The sequence below is a fragment of the Medicago sativa genome, chromosome 1, assembly GCF_051527215.1.
Source record: "Medicago sativa cultivar Bolivia chromosome 1, Bolivia_mono, whole genome shotgun sequence".
Classification (NCBI taxonomy): Eukaryota; Viridiplantae; Streptophyta; class Magnoliopsida; order Fabales; family Fabaceae; genus Medicago; species Medicago sativa.
Genome location: NC_140749.1, coordinates 24,435,462 through 24,460,039, shown reverse-complemented (window position 1 = coordinate 24,460,039; position 24,578 = coordinate 24,435,462). Strand labels below are relative to the sequence as shown.

The 24,578-nt window shown below is 33.5% G+C and overlaps 3 protein-coding genes across 3 annotated transcripts; all 3 read left to right on the top strand.

Annotated features, from left to right (window-relative positions):
• The first annotated feature begins 296 nt into the window (after positions 1 to 296).
• Positions 297 to 4,200, top strand: LOC146953815 (uncharacterized). Its single transcript, XM_085711850.1, has 2 exons — positions 297 to 3,504; positions 3,669 to 4,200. Exons 1-2 carry the CDS (start codon positions 297 to 299, stop codon positions 3,983 to 3,985), a joined length of 3,525 nt encoding a protein of 1,174 aa, XP_085567976.1. The 3' UTR covers positions 3,986 to 4,200.
• Positions 4,201 to 12,565: 8,365 nt separating this feature from the next.
• Positions 12,566 to 15,274, top strand: LOC146953814 (protein ASPARTIC PROTEASE IN GUARD CELL 2-like). The gene is made up of 2 exons (XM_085711802.1): positions 12,566 to 13,277; positions 14,401 to 15,274. Exons 1-2 carry the CDS (start codon positions 12,617 to 12,619, stop codon positions 15,159 to 15,161), a joined length of 1,422 nt encoding a protein of 473 aa, XP_085567928.1. The 5' UTR covers positions 12,566 to 12,616; the 3' UTR covers positions 15,162 to 15,274.
• A 4,202-nt stretch (positions 15,275 to 19,476) lies between these two features.
• On the top strand, positions 19,477 to 21,761 carry LOC146953813 (pentatricopeptide repeat-containing protein At4g20740-like). The gene has a single exon (XM_085711809.1). The coding sequence runs from the start codon at positions 20,439 to 20,441 to the stop codon at positions 21,567 to 21,569; it is 1,131 nt and encodes a 376-aa protein (XP_085567935.1). The 5' UTR covers positions 19,477 to 20,438; the 3' UTR covers positions 21,570 to 21,761.
• Positions 21,762 to 24,578: the final 2,817 nt, after the last annotated feature.

Sequence of the window (24,578 nt, the reverse complement as noted above, 5' to 3'; positions counted from 1 at the left end):
TTTCTCTTAGATAATATAATTTGAAGATGCATGGACGCTATCAAAACTGCAGGACGTGGACGTTTGACCAAGAGAAACAACCCATGAACCCTATTTTGTCTTGTGCAGATAACGCTATCTTTATTTTTTCAGAAAATTTAGTGATAAAGAAATACTTCTTTTGTTTTATTTTATAAATCTTACGTTGTTTACGTTGTTTATTTACGTTGTTTGCCTATATAAATACCACCCACATCGCCCACTAACCTTCATCATAAATCTCTCTTGTTATGTGATTGACTAGTTCTAGAGCAATCATGCTTTATTTTTCAATGCGTTGTGTTTTTGTGTTCTTTTGCATGTTTGTAATGGCCACATCACCTCATGCTTCTGCAAAAATGCAAAGCAGCGAGGCAAATGCTCTATTGAAATGGAAAGCAAGCTTTCACAACCAAAGCAAGGCTTTGCTCTCTTCATGGACTGGGAATAAGCCTTGCAATTGGGTGGGAATCACATGTGATGGCAAGTCAAAATCTATCTACAAGATACATCTTGCCAATATTGGACTAAAAGGTACACTTCAAAGTCTCAATTTTTCATCACTTCCAAAAATCCATAGCTTGGTTTTAAGAAACAACTCATTCTTTGGAGTTGTTCCACGCCATATTGGTGTAATGTCCAATCTTGACACTCTTGATTTGTCACTAAATAAACTCTCCGGTAGCATTCCCAATAGCATTGGTAATTTTTCAAAACTATCCTATCTTGATCTCAGCTTCAATTATCTCACTGGGATTATCCCAGCTCAGATAACCCAATTGGTTAATCTTTATGAATTTTATATGGGTAGTAACAACGATTTAAGTGGCTTCCTCCCTCGAGAAATTGGTAGAATGAGAAATTTGACAATACTTGATATTTCTTCGTGCAATCTGATAGGGGATATACCAATCTCGATAGGAAAGATAACCAACATGTCACATCTTGATGTATCACAAAACCACCTTTCTGGAAACATTCCTCATGGAATTTGGCAAATGGACTTAACTCATTTGTCACTTGCAAATAATAACTTTAATGGTTCCTTCCCACAGAGTGTTTTCAAGTCAAGGAACCTACAGTTTCTTCATCTTCAAGAAAGCGGTCTTTATGGTTCCATGCCTAAGGAGTTTGGGATGTTGGGTAATTTAGTAGATATGGATATTAGTAGTTGCAATCTCACTGGGTCAATCTCTACTTCTATAGGAAAATTGACCAATATATCATATCTCCAAGTATACCACAACCAACTTTCTGGCCACATTCCTCGTGAAATTGGGAATTTGGTCAACCTTAAGAAACTCAATCTTGGATATAATAATCTTTCTGGTTCCGTTCCTCAAGACATAGGATTTCTAAAACAACTTTTTGAACTGGATTTGTCTCAAAACTATCTCTTTGGCACAATCCCTTCTACGATCGGAAACTTGAGTAATTTACAATTACTTTACCTTTATAGCAATAATTTCAGTGGTAGACTTCCTAATGAAGTTGGAGAACTTCATTCTCTTCAAATATTCCAATTGTCTTATAATAACCTATATGGACCTATCCCAGCATCCATAGGTAAGATGGTCAATTTGAATTCTATTTTCCTTGATGCAAATAAATTCTCAGGACTTATTCCACCTTCTATAGGTAACCTTGTCAATTTGGATACTATTGACTTTTCACAAAATAAACTCTCTGGACCACTTCCTTCCACTATCGGAAATTTAACGAAAGTAAGTGAATTATCTTTTCTCTCAAATGCTCTCTCTGGAAATATTCCAACAGAAGTGAGTATGCTTGCCAATTTAAAAAGTTTCCAGCTAGCTTATAATAGTTTCGTAGGTCATTTACCTCACAATATTTGTGTTAGTGGGAAATTGGCACGCTTTGCTGCTCATAATAACAAATTCACAGGTCCAATTCCAGAGAGTTTGAAGAACTGTTCTAGCCTTATAAGATTGAGACTTAACCAAAACAAAATGACAGGAAATATAACAGACAGTTTTGGTGTGTATCCAAATTTGGACTACATAGAATTAAGTGATAATAATTTTTATGGTTATCTTTCTCCAAATTGGGGGAAGTGCAAGAATCTGACAAGCCTTAAAATCTCCAATAATAATTTAACAGGAAGCATACCACCAGAATTGGCCGAAGCAACCAATTTACATATACTTGACTTGTCCTCAAATCAACTTATAGGAAAAATTCCAAAGGATCTAGGAAACTTATCTGCATTGATCCAACTCTCGATAAGTAATAATCATCTTTCGGGAGAAGTTCCTATGCAGATTGCATCATTGCATGAACTAACTACATTGGATCTTGCAACAAATAATTTAAGTGGTTTTATCCCTGAAAAACTTGGAAGGTTGTCTAGGTTATTGCAGTTGAATTTGAGCCAAAATAAGTTTGAAGGAAACATTCCTGTTGAACTTGGTCAATTGAATGTTATTGAAGATCTTGATCTTAGCGGGAATTTTTTGAATGGAACCATACCAACAATGCTTGGACAGTTAACTCGCTTAGAAACATTGAATCTCTCACATAACAGTCTCTCTGGTACCATTCCCTTAAGCTTTATTGATATGTTAAGTTTGACAAATGTTGATATATCTTACAACCGGTTGGAGGGTCCAATTCCAAACATTACAGCTTTCCAAAGAGCTCCAATTGAAGCACTGAGAAATAACAAAGGCTTGTGTGGTAATTTCTCTGGCCTAGAGCCTTGCTCAACATCAAGTGGCAACTTTCATAGTCATAAGACAAACAAAATTTTGGTGCTAGTTTTATCCCTCACTCTAGGCCCTTTATTGTTAGCATTACTTGTTTATGGGATCTCATACCTATTTTGTCGAACTTCAAGCACAAAAGAAGACAAGCGTGCAGAAGAATTTCAAGCTGAAAATCTATTTGCAATATGGAGTTTTGATGGAAAAATGGTGTACGAGAACATTATCGAAGCCACAGAAGATTTTGACAACAAGCATCTCATTGGGGTTGGAGGACATGGAAGTGTTTACAAAGCAGAGTTGCCTACCGGACAAGTTGTAGCCGTGAAAAAATTTCATTCGTTACAACATGAAGAAATGTCTAATCTGAAAGCTTTCACAAATGAGATCCATGCTTTGACTGAAATCCGACATCGCAACATTGTGAAGTTATATGGGTTTTGTTCACATTGCCTACACTCATTTTTGGTTTATGAATTCTTGGAGAAGGGTAGCATGGACAACATTTTAAAGGACAATGAACAAGCTAGTGAATTTGATTGGAGTAGGAGGGTGAATGTCATTAAAGATATAGCTAATGCTTTATGCTATCTACATCATGATTGTTCCCCTCCTATTGTTCATCGAGATATATCAAGCAAGAATGTTATTTTGGATTTGGAATATGTAGCTCATGTCTCAGATTTTGGAACATCTAAGTTTCTAAATCCCAATTCATCCAATATGACTTCTTTTGCAGGCACCTTTGGATATGCTGCTCCAGGTCAATTCCTTTTTTGTTTATATTAACTAAGTTTATAGTATTTTGTAGTTTATCTTTAGTGTTTACTTGTAAAATGTAACTATTTCACAATTGTCTAGTCTACATTTCATGTTTTTTTACGGAACCTCTTTTTCACACGATAACTCATCTTTAAATGTTTACAGAACTTGCATACACAATGGAAGTAAATGAGAAATGTGATGTGTATAGTTTTGGGATTTTAACCTTGGAAATACTTTTCGGAAAGCACCCTGGAGATGTTGTAACTTCTTTGTGGCAACAATCTTCAAAAAGTGTCATGGACCTGGAACTTGAATCTATGCCATTGATGGATAAGTTGGATCAACGTCTCCCTCGTCCAACAGATACCATTGTTCAAGAGGTGGCATCGATGATAAGGATTGCAATTGCTTGCTTGACTGAAAGCCCACGTTCTCGCCCTACCATGGAGCAGGTCTGCAAGCAGCTTGTAATGTCTTAATCATATTCAAAGGGTTTCATATATTACATATATATTGTCTCATATATATAGCCAGAATGTTGTTTTTACCAAATATGCTTCCATACTACTTCATTGTTTCATATTTGTAAAACATTTTGTGTGTGTTGTAAATCATTTTAACTTTGTGTTTCCGAACTTGGGTTGCATTATTAAATTTTATGCGCAAACATGGAATTATAAATTTATAGTTTAAAACACACTTTTAATATTGGTATAAGTTTTTTTTTTTTTTGACAAAATATTGGTATAAGTTAATCTCTCAAAAAAAATATTGGTATAAGTTAAAAGAGTTAAATAAATTTTTCGTTTCTAAAATTATAGCGAATTTTGATTTTAGTCCATAAAAATAAAACGAGATGTTTTCCTTTTTACAAAAAAAAGAATTAATCGTTTTGTTTTTTCGTCCCTAAAAGATATAAATTTTAAATGTTTTTGACATTTGTTTAACATAATATGAACATATAAAAGTTGAACATAATAGGTGAACATAACATGAACACTTCTTGAACATAAAATAATATAATCTTGACATTAATATGAAAATAAATTTAACATTAAAGACCAAAAACCAAACAAAAAAATTTGTGAGGAAGAAACCATCCCGTTTTATTAGACTAAAATCAAAATTCACTATATTCTTTGAGACAAAAAAATTATTTAACCCAACTTTAATTTTAATTTACACTTTTCTAAAATAACCTATTTATATACGTAAAAAGAAATCTATTTATAATATATAACTTTTGCTCGAGTTGAATGTAATTAGAGCTATAAATAAATGGGTCGGACTAATGGTCGGCCCATTAGCTCATATTTTGGGTCAGGCCAGACCTAAAAAACTAGCATAAACTGCACTTGTTTTTTTTTTTTTTAGTATTACTTTTCCCACCCTGTTGACTTCTCGCGCGCCCTGTAAAATTTCCAAAAATGCCCCTTTGCATTCCGGATTACGTAATCCGGATTGCATTAGCACCATGAAAAAAAGGGTCTAAATGATGGAATTTTAGATTTTGAGGGCGGAGTCCAGTAAGAAGGAACTTTTTGTCCAATAACATTTCTGTTAGCAAAATATGTCCTACAATTCAATAAAATATGAACACTTTCATTATGTAATGTAACCACTATGATACCAAATATGCATTAAGAATTAAGAATTAGAAATGTACCCAAGTAATTTGTTGCAAATGTCATCTTAATTTTCTCTGTAGAAAACTCCAAAACTTGAGAGAATATACCAGCATTGTTTTTGTAAAATTTATTTATTCTAACCATTAGTGTACATATCATAAAATATCATTACTTTTTCCCATTTTATTTCACTATGCTATTATTATAAAATGAAAAAGTAGAACAATATGATGACAGAACTTACACTAGAATATTAAGTGGAAGATCTAAAGCTAAAAAATTAGGACAAAATCTTTGTACAGAAGAAAAAGAGCTAAGATCAATCTCCAACAGAATAACCTCAGCATTTGGACTCTCTTTTTGTATATTGTCTCTCACTTTCATTGCCTTCTTCAAGTCCCTTGCACCAATCACAATTCTCACTCCTCTCTTTGCTAACACTCTAGCCGTTTCGGCTCCAATACCAGAAGTACCACTTTCCAAGTCAAAAATCAACAATAATAACAACTTCATTATTGCTATCCATGTTACAAACATGTTCAGAATTGGTGCTGGTGCATTCTGGATTACGTAATCCGGATTGCATTAGCACCATGAAAAAAAGGGTGTTTGGAGATTAGGGGGGGGGGGGGGGGGGGGGGGGGGGGTGTTCGGATTATGTAATCCGGAAACATCATGCAACGCGCCCTATTTTTGATGTTTCCGGATTACAAAATCTGGAAAAATCTGTAACTCCATTTTTCACCATATGACAAAGGAAAACACCATTTCGGATTATGAAATCCGGAAACCTCAGGGGCATTTTTGGAAAAAACATAGGACGCGCGAGAATCTTATAGGATTCGAAAAGTAATACTCTTTTTTTTTTGCCCACCCAGCACGTTTTGCTCGCACCCTGCAAGCGTACCAAAAATGCCCTTGCGCAAGTTAAGTCACGCGGCGGGACTTAACTAACGCACATTGTATTTATGCGTGACTTAAGTCACGCAATACGCGAGTTAAGTCGCGCAAATAAGACTGATTTTTACTTCTTTTTTTTTATGCCCTCTTGAGGTAAAAACTTATTTGATACCCTCTTCGGTATATGCCAAATAGCTCCTAGGGGAAATAGTGATCAGTCCTGGGGAAAACGACATCAAGATGCCCTTTTCCCGACCGGACCGACCACTACTTCCCCCTAGGCATGGCAACAAAACCCATACCCGCGGTTACCCACCCGAACCAAACCCAATTTGACGGGTTTTCCCCGTTTTGACTGGGTTTGGGTATGGGTATGGGTTTTCCCCGATTTCAAAACACGGGTATGGGACGGGTAACGGGTATATAGGTACCCACCCCGAACCCATACCCAAACCCATCCCAAATGTAAAAAATTACTTTATGATGATATGTCATGTTATTTTGTTTGATAATTGTCATTTTAATAAAAACTACCATTGATATTTAAAGGATCAACTAAATCAATCCGTCTAATAAATGTTAAAGTGAGCGTATTGTTGGATAATGTATTACAACGTTGCTCTTGGGATGAAAAAAAACTTTTATTTTTTATTAAAAAAAATTATTCAATGCGGGGACGGAGATGGGGCGGGGATACCCGAACCCGTTGGGGACGGGGATGGGATTCAATTTCTCATCCCTGTTGGGTATGGGTAGGGTAACGGGTAAGTATATTCAAATCGGGTATGGGGACGGGGAAGGTTAAACCCGTCCCCACCCCGCCCCATTGTCATGCCTACTTCCCCCAAAAACCACTAGTATATACCTAAAGCGGTATAACCACCCTAGAAACTAATAAGAAAGAAAGAAGAAGAACAAGAAGAAGAGAAAGAGGGGGGGAGAGTGAGATGAGAAAATGTGAGGAAAAGAGGAAGTATGTGAGGGTTTTTATAAGGGGTATTAGGTATATAGCAATTAATGAGTCAAAAAACGTGGTCAAATGTGAAGGAAAACGTGCAAAAACCATTGAAGACCATTGACTACCGTCCAAGAAACGTTTTTGCTTCAGTTTTTAGAACCGGCCAACTTACGCAAGTTAACTTGCGCAAAGCTTATAACGTGCGTGACTTAAGTCACGCACAGCTTATATGGTGCGTTAGTTAAGTCACGCAGTGTGACTTAATTAACGCAATATATTTTTTCTAATAAAGTAAAAAAATAAATTAGAACAATAAAGTCAATAAAATAAATTTGAATAAAATTCGAATAAATATTGCGACTGCGTGAATTCGAATAAATATTGCGACAGTGTGAATTCAAATAAATATTGTGATAGCGTGAATTCAAATAAATATTGCGATATCGTGAATTCGAATAAATATTGCGTATCGAATAAGTAAACTATAATAAGTACACAACATTAATTCAAATAAAAATTGTGTATTGAATAAATAAATTCGATAAGTACACAACATTAATTCTAAGACAATTTTATTTAGATATATTTTCATCTACGTTACATTACATTGTGGTATCATTACATTACATTACGTAAAAGACATGTACGTCAACTATCATTACATTACATTCGGAAATGTACCTTCCAACTACAACAATTATCTTACCACTGAATGGGGTCAATTCAAACTAGCTAAAAAGCAGGACTCCAACATTCGTCCAGAAGTATTATTGTGCCATTCCAAATGTTAATTTCTTGTTGGTCTTGGTTTTAAATGATAGTATCTAAGTGCCAACGGAATGAGGTCCAGACCTTGACACTTCGATACCATCATTTAAACGAAGCCAACAAGAAATTAACATTTAGAATGGAACAAAAACACTCCCGGGCGAATGCCAGTGTCCTGCCATTTAACTAGTTTGAATTACCCCATCCAGTGGAAGACAATTGTTGTAGTTGGAAGGTGCATTCCAACTACAACAAATGTCTTACCTCTGAAATGGGGCAAATTCAAACTTGCCAAACAACAGGACTTAAGCATTTCGCTCCGCGTTCATGCTTTCCTTTGAAAAGAATAAATTTTTGTTAGGCTTGATTTAGATGAATGTATTCCAGTGCCACCAAAATGAGGTCCATTCCTTGACACCTAATACTTTCATCTAAACCAGCCAAACAAAAATTTAATCTTTTCAAAGGAAAAACATGAACGCGGAGCGAAATGCTTGAGTCATCGCCGTTTGGCAAGTTTGAATTACCCCATTTCAGAGGTGAGACAAATGTTGTAGTTTGAATGCACCTTACCCTAACTAATGACGATCTTCTAGCGGAATCAAGCTGTTGATGATATCTTCAGTTGATCTCAGCAATGTCACCCGCATATCGATCCACTGGAACTTGGTGTGCTCCCAAAACATACTCGTCACGTTTTCGTCGTTCATTAACTCCACCCAAGTGAATGATACGCTCCCCTCGTCGAGCTTTGGACGTTTATATCGAACATTTTGCACCCTCCTTGTGTCTCTTGGGTTGACTCCTTGGTTGAATTCATTCAGTTGATCCTTGAGATCTCTTAGCGTTACATCAAGGCACCGAACCTTCAACCTCTGAGGTTCTCCGCCGTTGAATGTTGCATGAACGTCGATCCACCCGGCCATTGTTTCAAATCTACGCACATAGAAATTAAAAATAATCAATGAAAAACTCATTCAAACATTTAATCAAACACTTGGTGTGCATATTATACATAAACCCTAAAAATGATAACTACAACATAAACATGCAAACATCTAAATAATTAAGCAATATTACTCATTTGCATGTAACATTGTAGCATATCTTGCAAAAAAAAATCAAAATTTAAACAAACCCTAATTCTAAAAAAAAATTCTAAAAAAATCAACATAAACATGCAAACATCTAAACATTTAACCAACACAAGTCATTTACATCCTAACATTGTATGATTTCCTTCCAAAAACACCAAAATTTAAACAAACTCTAAATCTAAAAAATTTCTAATTTAAGAGAAAAAAATCTAACATGCAAACATAAAAGGTTAATGGTGTTTGATCATGATAACTTACTTGTTATTGGAGTGTTGTTTGATTTGAACTTGAAGGAATTTTGGAGTTGGGTGATTTGAGAGAGATTTTTGAGATTTTTTGAGATTTTAGATGAGAAATGAGGAAATGAGGTGGTCTGCATGCTTAAGACAGCACGCAACGTGAGTTAACTAACGCTGCGCATGTTAACTCACGTAGCGTTAGTTAACTTGCGCAGAAATTAACACTTGCGCAAGTTAACTTGCACAAGGGTATTTTTGGCAGGCTTGCAAGGTGCGAGCAAAACGTGCTGGGTGGAGAGCAAAATTCATCAATATTTTCATTTGAATCTTGTTAAAAAATATGACATTTAAAAAAAAATCAATTAATTTAAATTTTATTAATAAAAAAAATTAATAAGCAAACTTGAAAAAAAAAAAGGATCAGTTTAACTAAAGGTGTAAACTTCTAAAGTTTCTAAATTATCAGTTTGATACAATTGAGGGGATAAATCTAAAGTTTAATAAGATCACATCTGAAGCACAAGAGAAACTTATAAGACTTAGAACAAGATCTGAAGAAAGGTCAACCATAAAGTCAACATCATGATCAGAAGAGAATCTTCAAAAGCATCTGAAGGAATGAAGCATATGAAGTATTAAAGACTCTGAAGGATGAAACATCTGAACGTGACGTCAGAAGCTGAAGACTTTGAACCAATTTGTCGTCTTCTGAAGGAATGTCACTATCAGACTCAGAGTAGTAGAATTTGTTTTCTTCTGACCACCTGTAGAAACAAACAAAGAAATTTATGGATAAAGAGAATGTAACAGATCAGTATATTAAAAGCAAAAGAATTTCGAATGATTACTCAACAAAATTATCCATTTGAGGCAACATCTCAACATCTCTGATCAAGCTTTCCAATGACTAATTTGATGCGCTGACACTTCTTCAACAATGACTCTCTTATTCTCTCATATATAAGATAAGGACCTGAATAGTTGAAGAAAAATATAAGACTTCTATCAATTAACTAGTGCCCTTACATTGTCAAACTAAATAATGCACAGACACTTTGAAAAATTCTTACTAACTTTTATGTCTTATAATTTCTTAAGTATCATAAGTGATCTAAACTTAAATTTTTATATTTTAGATTTTCTTAAGTATCATAAGTGTTCTAAACTTAAACTTCTACACCATCATTAAATAAAACTACGAAAAATATGCCGCTGCATTGAAGACAACAATCCTCCTCTATTCCATCATGGTACATGAACACCTTCTTGTTGAAACCAGCATCTATGATTGTTTGTTGGAAATTAGGAACGCAGATACCATTACGAATTCTAGCTGTTAAATCTCTATTTCTATTTCTACATCACTCAATGTAGAATGAATAATGGATATAGTAAAGAATGTTTTTCTAAGTAGTTGTTATATAATAAAGAAAGAGTAATGATATTTGTATGATTATTTGGTAACAACTTTATGTTTTTTCAAGTAGAACGTGAAGTGAGAAAGTTGTTCAGAAGTTGTCGCAAAATAGTTGTACAAATATCTTTTATTATAAAAATGTTAGTCTCCTTTATTCTCAAAAGAAAAATAATATTTATACAACAATTTTGTGACAATTTTTAGACAATTTTCTCTCTCATACTCATTTGATGTTCTTATCCTATCTATTCTTTTCTTTTTTCTCTCTCTATTCTTTTTTAGGTCAAATATAACATTTGGTCGTTTATGTTTGACAAATATCAGATTAGTCCTTTAATTTTTTCAGTTTCAAATAGGTCATTTAAATTGTTAATTTAATGTACCGTTATCCTTTTAAAGACCTATTTGAAACTTAAAAAACTTCAAATAAGTGCAATAAATTAACAAATTAAAGGACCTATTTGAAACTTAAAAAAAATTAAAGAACTAACCTGCTATTTGTCAAACTTAATAGATTAAAAGAGTTATTTAGCCTTTTTTTATCAATAAAACGAAAGAAAATAAAAAACATCACAAAAGCTGTCTTCAAATAGTTGTTCAATATCAAACATGAATACTCCAAAACAAAGACATACCCATTAGATACCCTTGAAGTATTGAAATTAAAAAATTTAATTTTAAAAAATATTTTATGAGATATTTATAGGATACTCCACAAATACACAAAGATACTTTTAATAATGCTTCTCTTGATATCACAACATATGAATTGAAATATAATATAGTTTATATGAAAACTTTATATTTTGTTATTTTCATCACTTGTTATTATTTAAAAAATAAATAATGACTTTTATAATAATATAATAATCAAGAGTAATCAATGCTTATTTTCTTCAAATATTTTACATGCGTATAAGTTTTAGTAAAAAAATTGATAACATATTTTTGTTGTATCGTATCCTAAGTTTAAAAAATTTCTTGCATCTACATACTCGTATCCGTATCACGTATCCGGACTTGATGGGTTTGTTTGGAAGACAAGAGAAAGTGAAAGGAAAGATAGTATAAGGAAAGATTGTTGAAGGAATGAAAGAGAGTAGAAAGTGAATGGAAAATGAGATGATTATTTAGCCGTTTGGTATCAAAGAAAGTGGAAAGAAAAGTAAAGGAAAGATAGATCTATGTTTATTAAAATGACATAAATATCCTTACATTAAAAATTGAATATTATATATATATATATATATATATATATATATATATATATATATATATATATATAAAATTAATAAAGTAACATATATTAATAAAAAAACAAATAATAAATTAAAGGTATTATATTGCATATACTACCTCCGTTCCAATTTAATTGACACAATTTTGTTTTTCACACATATTAAGAAAAATGTATAAATAAAGGGGAAAGTGGAATATATTGTATTGGGGATGATAAAAGTAATATTATTTAGTGTTATATTGTATTGGGAATGATGAAAGTTGTATTGAAAATTGAAATGGGTCAGTTATTTTGGGACCATTTTTTTTAGAAAATGAGTCAGTTATTCCGGGACAGAGGGAGTACATAGTAATAAAAATTGAATGCCTGAAACCAAAATCACGTGAGAAAACAAGCACATGCCATTTGAATTTTTTATTCAATATTGGCAATATTGTAATTTTACAATTATGAAACCCATTCCCCAGCTTTCTTCACTGCATTGAGTGGAAAGTTTTAGAACGTGGGCCCCCACCAAAATGATATTTTCTTTCTACAGTAACAAAGCAACCAAACCAAGGAAAGATTACTAATCCGTCCACTTTCTGTTCTTTGATCAATCTTTCCTTAGACTATCACTCAAAACAAACAGACCCTATAGGTGCAAATATGATTACTCTCCCTAAAAAGAGCCGTTTACCCTCTGAAGTATGATCTGTCATCCACATCCCTGTATCCAAAGCAAACATCCAAAAAAAACAACAACAACAATAATAAAATAAAAACAAATATTAAAAAAATAAAAACAAATAAACCATCATTCCTCAGTCCTCACTCAAATCCCTTCACCAACCACCAACACACTCAGTAAGAGAGCAGCAACAATGCTGCTTCAGTTCCCTCTTCTACTCCTAATCCTAATAACAGCACTAACCACTTCCATTTCCTTTCCAACACCACTTTCTCACTTCCAACACCTAAATGTAGAAAACGCAATCTCAGAAACAAAACTAAAACCACTCAAACAGCAAAACCATAATACCCAACAACAACCTCAATGGAAAACAAAACTGTTTCACAGAGACAACATAAACCTTAAAAACACCAAAAAAACAACCCACAAAACACGTTTCAACTCACGTATCAACAGAGACATAAAAAGAGTAACATTCCTCCTTAACCGTCTCAACAAAAACACACAACAACAAGAAACAACAACAGCAACAGAAGCTAGTTTTGGATCTGATGTAGTTTCAGGTACTGAAGAAGGAAGTGGTGAATATTTTGTTAGAATAGGAATTGGTAGTCCTGCTATTTATCAGTATATGGTGATAGATTCAGGAAGTGATATTGTTTGGATTCAATGTGAACCTTGTGATCAATGTTATAATCAAACTGATCCTATTTTTAACCCTGCTACTTCTGCTTCGTTTATTGGGGTGGCTTGTTCTTCTAATGTTTGTAATCAGCTTGATGATGATGTTGCTTGCCGGAAAGGGAGGTGCGGATATCAAGTTGCATATGGTGATGGGTCGTCTACCAAAGGTATGTACTGTGTGAAGTGTGAACACTTGACAATGACCACACATTTTTCTTGCTTTGTTTTTTTGCTTTTTTGACTTCACTTTTCTTGAAAAATTCAAAGACTTTTTCATTTTACTTTTAGATGATGTTTATATTAGGTTGTATTTTAGAGGAGACAAAATTGATTCTAAAAGGGTAATAGAATTTAATTTAACATGTTTGGTTCTTTTAGAGTATAATTGATTATGTTAAGAGTCCACATCAAATAGGTGATGACCTGACAATGTGCTTATAAGTGAGGGCAATCCTCACCTCACAAGCCGGTTTTGTGGGGTTGTGTTAGGCCCAACCATGATTTCTAAGCGATTAAGTATAATTGATTTTGTCTAAGAATTGATTTTATATGAAGATAAAAATTGCAGCTTATTCTAGAATTGATTTTTACACTTAAATTAATTATTCACAACTCACTTTTAGCTAAACATAAATCATTTTGCTTTCAAATCAATGTTAGCTAGAATCAATTCACTCAAAATCAATTTTTATGAGCACCAAACATAACCAAAAAAGGGCAAATGATAATTAAATTGCTCAAGTAATCAAAATGCAGTTGATCACTCTGATTAACATTGAGTGTATGATTCACATTGAGTGTATGTTTGGTTTTATTTTTTGATGATAAAGAATTAATTTTAAAGGTGTAAAATTGATTTTAATATATTTGATTGCTCACGAGTAGAATTGATTTTGTCTGCAAACTTGATTGAAGTTGAAAGCTAGAATGTTTAGATTTCGGTTAAGGACAACGTTTAAGAAATAATATTATATAAATTTTGCATAGAAAAATCTGTATTTATGACTTTGACTAGTATTTAGCTTATCTTTTGAAGCTTCCTTGAACAATGTACTTAAAACATTTGTTAGCATGACATAATTTATCCAAACATAAATCACTTTATTTTCAGTTAGAATCCATTTTATAGAATCAAGCTAATTTTACCAATTGATTTTAAAAATTTTCTAGTTTTACTGATATTATCAGTGCAATATTAATTAAGCTTGATTGTAATGTAATCTAAAAGAGTAGAATAAAATGCATGGTGTCTTTATGTAATCTGATTATTGGTTTCCAATGTTGATAAAGGGACGCTTGCTCTTGAAACCATAACCATCGGGCGGACCGTTATCAAGGACACTGCAATCGGGTGCGGACATTGGAACGAGGGAATGTTTGTTGGAGCAGCTGGGTTGTTAGGCCTCGGAGGTGGACCTATGTCTTTTGTGGGCCAATTGGGAGCCCAAACCGGCGGAGCCTTTGGATACTGTCTCATCTCTCGAGGCACTGGATCATCCGGTTCACTCGAATTCGGACGCCAAGCAATGCCCGTAGGTGCAATGTGGGTTCCTCTCATTCATAACCCGTTCTACCCTAGCTTCTACTACGTCTCACTTTCGGGTCTTGCAGTTGGAGGCATTCGAGTCCCCATATCTGAACAAATATTTCAGTTAACTGATATAGGAACTGGAGGAGTTGTCATGGACACCGGCACAGCCATTACGAGGTTACCTACTGTTGCCTACAATGCTTTTCGCGATGCATTTATTGCTCAGACAACAAACTTGCCACGTGCTCCCAAAGTTTCTATTTTTGACACGTGTTATGACTTGAACGGTTTTGTTACCGTTCGAGTTCCAACAGTGTCGTTTTATTTTTCAGGGGGTCAAATCTTAACCTTTCCTGCCAGGAATTTTTTGATCCCGGCCGATGATGTTGGAACTTTCTGTTTTGCATTTGCTCCTTCACCTTCTGGTCTTTCCATCATAGGGAATATTCAGCAAGAAGGAATTCAAGTTTCTATCGATGGAACTAATGGTTTTGTAGGATTTGGACCCAATGTGTGTTGAAGCAAACATTGTATTGTATACCCACTAAAACAATCTCGAATTTTGGTAGTCTATGTAATGTCACGTTTTGTATCAACACATTTATTATATATTATGTATATTAGTGTTCTTTATTTATAGTTAGCTTTTTCTATGGAAGTATATTTTATAGTGTTGCTCGTGCGATGGATGATTCGAAGTGAAGAGTAGTATGTGTGAGTGATGGTGATTATAGTGGGGGGCAGGATCCGACAATGCTGTTGTAGTAATCCACTAACTCTGACTATAGTTAAAAGAATCATAGAAAAATATTCATTGAAATGTGGTATCTTTGATCTTTGATCCAACCACCATGTATATGCTGACTTTGTGAGTTAGTAGAACTTCTGATTGAACCATAGTTCAAAAATGTCATTGATTAGGTTGCTTTTATATTAGAATAACATTTTATTTCTTCTACTCTTGTATTGCATATCAGACTTGGATTTTCTAAGTTCTAATGTTAGAATTTAGGTTTAAATGTGTAATTGGTCCCTGCACTTTTAACAGATTTTGGCATTGGTCCCTGCACTTTTTTTTGTTTGGCATTGGTCCCTGCACTTTGTAAAAATATTGGCATTGGTTCCTGTACTTTTTTTTGTTTGGCATTGGTCCCTGCACTTTGTAAAAATATTGGTATTGGTCCCTGCACTTTGGAAAAATATTGGTATTGGTCCCTGCACTTTGGAAAAATATTGGTATTGGTCCCAATCATTTCATGCAACGTGGCACCAATACCAATATTTTTTCAAAGTGCAGGGACCAATACCAATATTTTTACAAAGTGCAGGGACCAATGCCAAACAAAAAAAAGTACAGGGACCAATGCCAATATTTTTACAAAGTGCAGGGACCAATGCCAAACAAAAAAAAGTGCAGGGACCAATGCCAAAATCTGTTAAAAGTGCAGGGACCAATTACACATTTAAACCTAGAATTTAATGTATACTATATATATATAAAGAAAATTATCATTTTTAGCTCTTTTGAGCTAGTTTTTTCTTTTCAAAAATGCCCTCAATTTTCAATACATGTAATAAATATATAAGAATAAATTTAAATACAACAACAACCAAGCCTTATGCCACTAAGATAAGAATAAATTTAAATATTAAAATAAAATTGTACCAAAGACAAATGTCTAATTTTTTTCTTTATCAAAAAGTGTAACAAATTATATGAGTATATCTATACTTACTTTTTCATTATCTCAATTATACCCTTGAACAATAACTTTTTCTATAATAAAGATTGTTGTTGGTGTCATTAAAAAAATAAGAATTTAGATTATATTTTTTTGTTATATTGTTGGTTTCATTGAAATCGATAATCATGGGTAGTTTGATTTGTTATAATTTGAAAGCAAAAAATATTTATATTTTTACTTTTAATCAAAATTAAAAGTTCATAGAAAAAACATTGTTCATAATTTTTAAACGTTAACGCAATAAAAAGAGTGGAAAGACGGGCACGTGAGTGCACGCCTTTTCGCTAGTAGGAGATAATATTAATGATTTCACTATTAAATTTGTTAGCAAGGTTATCAATATAAGTCTTTGATACTGATTATTATTATTTCTTTTAATAAAAAGAGGGCAAAGCCCATAAGAGAAAAATAAAATTACGAAATTAAACGAATATTTTAAGGCATGTAAGCTTCGGAAGGGACCTTTAAAATAATGGACAAAAAAGAAACTTGTGTTAGACTAAACGTAGCTAACCAATCTACATTCGGTTGCCTTCGCATCAGGTGTGATTGACATGAACCTTCTAAGGAAGATCAATGAGATCACAAATACGACGAATCAAGACACGGGTAGTTCCAATTAATAAATAAGCTTGCAGTTGTTGTGACCATATCCACTAGGAGTTTGGAGTCACTTTCTACAATGAGTTGTAGAAATCATTGTCTTCTAGCTATCTTTAACCCCTCATACATTTCCCACATCTCAACATGAAAAGTATCACAAGTACCAATCTTCCTAGCATAACCAGTTAGCCACTAACCATAGGAGTCTCGAATAAGGCCTCCACAACCTGCAAGGTCAAATGACTCCTTATAAGCTCCATCATAATTTAAGTTTAACCCAATCTACATGTGGTTTCTTCCGGCCAATGTCAAATTTGATACTGATTTCAAATTTGAGAAAATCTAATTTTAAAATTATCTTTACATTGTGTGAAGTTGGGACGACTATCGAATCATGAAGAAGGAGCCACCATAATTGAAGTTCGTTACTGAAATGTGAAACCACTCGAAGGGGTTATGGTCTACTTCTCTCTCTTCAGATATTTTAATATTAAACAAAATAGTATGATACCGTACCAAGCAGGAGAAATTAATGTACCGATAAAATTTTAATAAAAAGGTATTTGTTTAAATTAAATTGAAAATTAGTTTACACCAAAAAGACAAATACATCTCAAACAAAATTAACGTATATTTAGGTTTCAGATATTTTAATATTAAACAAACAAGTATGATACCGTACCAAGCACAAGAAATTAATGTACCGATAAAATTTTAATAAAAAAAATACTCTCACACAAAGGTAGTGTATATTTAAGTTATTTGACATATAAGTCAGAATGATTTTAAAGTAAATTTAGTATGAATTATAATTATAGAGTTAATTATAATATTGTATAGTTTTAATAATAAAAAACTATACTATATAGTTGTATTAACATATTTTGATGAAAGTTGACTTAGTTGGTAAGCATTTGACTTATGCGCATGATTGTGGGTTCAACTCTCATTGTCAAAGTGAGAAACTCTTTCGTGGATGGTCTATAAATACCCATGTAAATGTTCTTTGAATCTTGAGGCTTGTTCTGACCCTAGTGAGTCCTCTGAACCCAACTCGTCTAGACTAATGTAACAAAGAAAAAGGTATGTAACATCAACAAGGTTCATTAACAAATATGCTTAATTGCATCCCTTATGTTTATTTTAGTTTTTAAGTTGGTTCCTTATGTTTTAAAAGTTTTAAGTCGGTCTCTTATGTTTTTAAGGTTTCAAGTTGATGATCCAAAACGTTACTCACGTTAGAATAAGTTAGTCCCCTCCGCGACATGATATTGAGTTTAATAAAACAAAAAAAAAAATTTAAAAAATGTTTTAAAACTAATTTTCTTAAGGCTTAATTAATTATTTTGTTCCTTAAGTGATTTGTTGGTTACATTTTAGTCTCATAAGTTATTAACGTTAATAATAGAATTGTAACTCCACTTATCTAACAACCGTGAATTGTTTTTTTCCCATATAAATGTGTTCCCACTACGACCAAAACCATATATGAAAAATAAACCACAAATGTCACAAAAAACATACTCCATGATCTTATCATATACACCCTTATGTCCATTAGTAAGTTAGAGTCCATTAAGTTTTATTATATATTCTCTTATAACCTTTTGTAATGTTATGCTATTTTTTATTATTCTATGAAACCCTAGCCGTCTTTGTTTTCTCTATTCTCTCTTTCTCTATTTTGTATTGGTATTGTTAACAATCATGTGTCTTTGCCAATTCAACCCTATCATAATTTAGCTCATCAACAATAAGTTTATTCATGAAGGTCGGATGGCAGCAGTCTTTGGTCGTGGTTTAGATTTCAATTTTCGTAGCGACCTTCTATTTAGTTGAAGCAGCTTTTCAATATCGATTAAATATATATAAAATCTTCAAATCATCGTCACTGATTAAGTGATTTGCAAATTATATATAGAAAATTGAAAAATTAATTTAAAATATGTATACAAAAAATGAATGATATAAAAATGTAAAAATACATTTGAATAAAAATGAACTACAATTTGCAATTGCTTCCCCGTTCATATTGAATCCTATCTGACAATAAGTGTCACATTTCATCCCATACAACATTAATGTTGTCATTGTGCTTGTAGGTAATGGAGTCACAAAAAATTTATGCAATTGATGACCCAAACCCAAATCACTTGATTCAGTAATCCCAAAGCATAACATGTTTTCTAGAAGGTGTCATATGTATGACCATCAACTTATTACTTTTTTTGTTGTGCATTTGTATTTCATGTAACCATTTTATGAATGATTAATACTATCCCCGTGTAGTATAGTTCCTCTACATCAGGGGACAAGTAATCAAGCCTTCCAATACAATAACCTTGCTTACATGGATGCCATCATATATTGTACTTCACATATATAAATCTCGTTAGAAATTCAAAATATGCCATGTCTCTACCCTCTTCATATCTACAACTTGCATAAACCCAAGCAAGAAATATCAGTGGGTGCTTCTTCGATATACCTCTTAACTTACTGCCAGGCTTATCTCCAAATAAACTAGATTGTTCATTATGTAAATGATATGTCATCTTAAGGATTGGAAACCGTTTATGGTACATATCAAAAGCAAATATTCTCCAAACAACCTCACAAGGTGAAACAATATGTAATCAGAGTACTACTTTACTTCGTTTAGTGGCTGAAATTTGTCACTCTATCGGGACCTTTATTCACATATTATAAAAAGTACTTGGTGGAGTTAGACTTGTTAGAATATTTTCCACCCTAACATGACCTCCATACCTAATTATTAGATGTGGATTTATGAGACGAAAAAATGACTATCCAATTTGACACCATGTTTTTTAATATGCATCTCAAAATCACGAAGTTTATATTTGGGTTAACTCTCTTCGTTAATTGTGGTAGTTTCTTAGAAATTCTTAGGATAATATTTTGAACATCTATAGTCTTCCATGCATTTTCAACTTAAAAATATATTTCAATGCGCTAATACAAATATATTTCTTTTTTACTTCAACTAAAGACACAAGCGGATTCAAACTTGTGACTTTCGTGTTAAGACTTGTAGTTTTACCACTAGACCAAATTTTTGGGTTTAACTTCGATGCACAAAAATATTTAGTTGAGTAGTGTGTTGAGAATATTATGCCTAAATTTTGTTAAAACTTGGGTTTGTTGGTTTTGTTGGTTTTTTTTAGAAGATTTAAGTTTAATTCTAAAAACTTGTAAAAAAAAAATAGTTTAATTTTAAAATAATTTTTGCTTATTTGAGGGGAATTTTAAAATAAGATATCATTAAATATATCAATACGATTTATATTTGATTTGAAAATTTGTTAGTATTTATAGGATTTGAAAGTTTGTTATGGTAAATGGTAATTCCCTAAAATAAGAATACTAAACCCTATTAGAAGGAAGACGTGAATACGTTGTTTTCTGTGCTGCGGCAAATAGAAACAATGTTGTCAAGGTTAAGGTATGGTGCTGCTGCTATTATTCCAAACAGAAAGTTTCCTCGTCCATTTGTTCCGTTCTCTTCATACGTTGATCTTTATTTTAATCCTAGTGTTGTTCCTCCTAGCGCAACAATGTTGTCAAGGTTAAGAAGATATGGTGGTGCTGCTGCGGCTGCGGCTGATTCTGACGTTGTTCCTTTTAGTGCAATCAAGAACGACATTACTGCTTATTTGTGGTTTGATATCATACTTTCTCGAGGTACAGGTTCCATATCAGATTATAACACTCTTTTATCTTTCCTTCTCAAACAGGGGGCACATACCACTGTTATTTCTCTTGCTCAAAAATTGGAATCCCGATCTGATCAAATTCAGGTTTTCCCCGACATTGATACTCGGAAAATCCTCATCACTTGTTACTCTAGAAAAGGTTACATGGCTTCAGCTTTCTCTTTATTCGATAAAATCATCAAGACCGGTCATCATCCTAGTACTCCCATCTTGAATGATCTTTTCGAAGGTCTTTCTCTCCAAGGTGAGATTCACAAAGCATTGCTTGTTTACAATGATTTCTTATTAAAGGGTTTTAAATTAGACTATGTTAGTTATGATATTCTAATCGAAGGGTTATGTAAGATAGGAGAAACTGAAAAAGCCATAGAGTTGTTGAGACAAGTACAGATCGTCGGCGGCTACACCAATTTTTATGTCAGGTCATTCTATAACAATATCATATTCAGACTATGCAAAGATAGACTTGTAAACCAAGCTTATGATTTATATTCTGAAATGATTGTTAAGAAGATCATGCCTGGTGCAATCACATATCATAATCTAATCTATGGTTATTGCATCGTCGGTCAATTTAAACAAGCAATTGCCTTGTTTAGAAAATTGGAGGCATACATGGATCCAAGTGTTTATGTTCCTACTTTAGTTACTGAAGGAGAGGTGAAAGCTGCTAAAAGTACAATCGCTCTAATGATAAAAGGTGGTGTCAAACCTATTGTTGCTAGTTTTCACTCGGTGATTGATGAACTATACAAAGGAGAAGGACGAGTTGATAAGATTGCACAAATGGTGGAAACATTGCGACGCTTCAAACCTAAGCTGGAACAATACTACTCCGATTAATTATGGTTTTGATTACAATGAACAGACTATTTAACATGGACTTGTTCCACGAAGCATAAAGACAGTTGTTGCAGAACAATTAGTCTCTCCCTCTCTTTTTAAGATATTTTAAAATAACAATGATGCACATGAACTTGTTTGTTGAGAGTAGTTGACAGGCTTTCTAGTTTTCTAATTAAAGGACTATGCTTTTGCTTTTTGTTGGGAGGTGAGTAAACAATAATAATGTTTAATGCATTCTTAGATTATGTTTGTATTTGGTTAATTTATGCCCTTCCAACAGATAGGTATCTATTTTGTCAACAAAAAAAAAAAAAAAACATATCGGTATCTATGTTTCTTGTTGATTGATATGTGATTATGCCTGTGATTGTCTTGACTTGTGACATTTTTTATTTGGGGCATCAGAACCAGTAGATATACTCTTTAATGCATGATTTAAAAATACATGAATGATATCTTCTGCATTGGTTTATGATATAATTTACAACTATTTATTAGCATTGATGCCTTAACAGACCCAGGGGCGGTTGGCTTCATAGCCATGGGATAGCATTGGCTACCCCAAAAGAAGAAAAAATCTTGAATAATTGGTATAGGTTTATATGTAGCTACCCCATCAATATTTTATTTGGCTACTTCAAACAATTTTGTTGGTTTAAAGGAAGATGATATTGCACAAATATTGATAATATATTTAGTTTAGTGTCAATTATGAATTAATTTACGTTCTTACAACTCCATAAAGCTCAACTTTTATAAATAACTATTGTTTAACTTTTATTTTCTTCGTTGTCATTTCATTAAATATAAGTAAAAATTATTGTAAATTTATTTTACTTATTGATTAAGTTTAATATATTAGTTTTTAAAATATATTTTATTTCTTCTTTATATTTGGCCCCCTCGTAAAAATTGTGCGAGCTTCGCCGCCAGACCCCATATCTGTTAGGTACCAGAGTAAGACAAAATATTATTACGCAGCTAAAATAAGAGACGAGAAAAGCGGAATTGAACACACAATATTTTACGTGGAAACCCCTCAACAAATAAGGGGAAAAAACCACGGGGCAAGAGTAGAGAACTTTCACTAAGTGGAAGAAATTACAGGACCTCTCTCTAAATATAAGGAGAGTACAATTACCACTCTCTCTTATAAATAGGAGAATATTAACTAACACAACCTAGGAGAAACCTCACAGAAGAAACTATTTTTTCTCTCTATATTTTTTCTCTCACTACTCTAAACAAGTATTGTTATTGTGTTGTTATGATTTTGGGATGCATGAAATGGTTTACGGGCATGGCTATTTATAGAAGCAAAAGCTTATTGCTTCAACAAGTTGCACCGTGTGATTAACATGCCAACCAACCTTTTTTTGACAATTGCACCGAAAATTGAATGATTCAAATTGCAAGGCAATTTGAAATTGTCTTTTAACAATTTGTTACTCTATTTTTTTGGCATGATAGGCACCATATTTGAAATTTCAAAGACAACCCAAATTTTTACTTTGCTTGCATGCCTAAAGTCAACAAAAGTGGCTTTAGCTTTACCACTTGACAAATTGCCATGACATTCGGAGGTCAACAATGTTGGCTTTACCATGTTCACAATCTCCCACTTAAAGTCACTTTTGTAAGCTCTCAAAATCTCTCTACCTTGCCGACTTCAGTTGCTACGTTTCCAACAGGCCATATGAGGATCGACACCATACAAACTTGTCAGTGTTGATCGACTTTGTCATTACATCTGCTAGGTTATCATTGGTGTGAATCTTTTTCATATCCACACTCCCTTCCTCCACTACTTCTCGAACAAAATGATATTGAACGCCTATGTGTTTTGTCCTTGAATGAAAAGCTGGATTCCTTGCAATGTGCAAGGCACTCTGACTGTCACAATACACAGTAATTTGTTCCTGCTTGTGCCCGAGTTCCTCCATTAACCTTTGCATCCAAATAGCTTCTTTACACGCTTGGGTAGCTGCCATGTACTCAGCTTCTGTCGTTGACAGAGCTACAACAGTTTGTAACTTGGACAACCAACTTACTGCTCCTCCAGCAAGCGTGAACACATAACCAGTAGTAGATTTTCTTTTTTCAAGATCACCTGCAAAATCTGAATCAACATAACCCCTGACAGTTAACTCTGATCCTCCGAAACATATTGCAACACCTGAGGTTCCTTTAATGTACCTCATGATTCTCTTAACAACATTCAAATGCTCTTTACCCGGATCCGCCATAAACCGACTAACCACTCCCACTGCTTGTGCAATGTCTGGTCTTGTACATATCATGGCATACATAAGGCTTCCCACCGCCGATGCATACGGTACTCGAGACATTTCCATCCTCTCCGCTTCATTGCTAGGACTCATACTTGAGGATAATATAAAATTCACAGGAAGTGGGGTAGAAATTGGCTTACAGTCTTGCATGTTGAAGTGCCGCAAGACTTTTCTTAGATAATTCTTTTGAGAAAGCCAAATCTTCATGTCTTTTCTGTCTCGGTGAATTTGCATCCCTAAAATCTTGTTTGCTGGTCCCAAGTCTTTCATATCGAACTCCCTAGCCAACTGTGCCTTCAATTCCTAGACTTGATCTTTGTTGGGGCCTACCACCAACATGTCATCCACATACAATAGCAAAATGATATAATCATTATCATCAAACCTTTTGTAGTATGTACAATGGTCTGAACTCAGCCTATTGTAATTGAGGCTAATTATGAAAGAATCAAATCTCTTGTACCAACATCTGGGCACCTGCTTTAGACCGTACAGAGATTTGGTCAACCTGCAAACCAAGTTTTCTTTTCCTTGTTCCTTAAATCCTTCCGGTTGGAGCATATAAATTTCTTCTTCAAGTTCTCCATGAAGAAAAGCAGTCTTTACATCTAGCTGTTCAAGATGTAAATCCAATGCAGCACACATTGCCAACACTACTTTGATAGTAGTAAGTCTGACAACCGGAGAAAATATCTCATTGAAGTCAATACCTTCT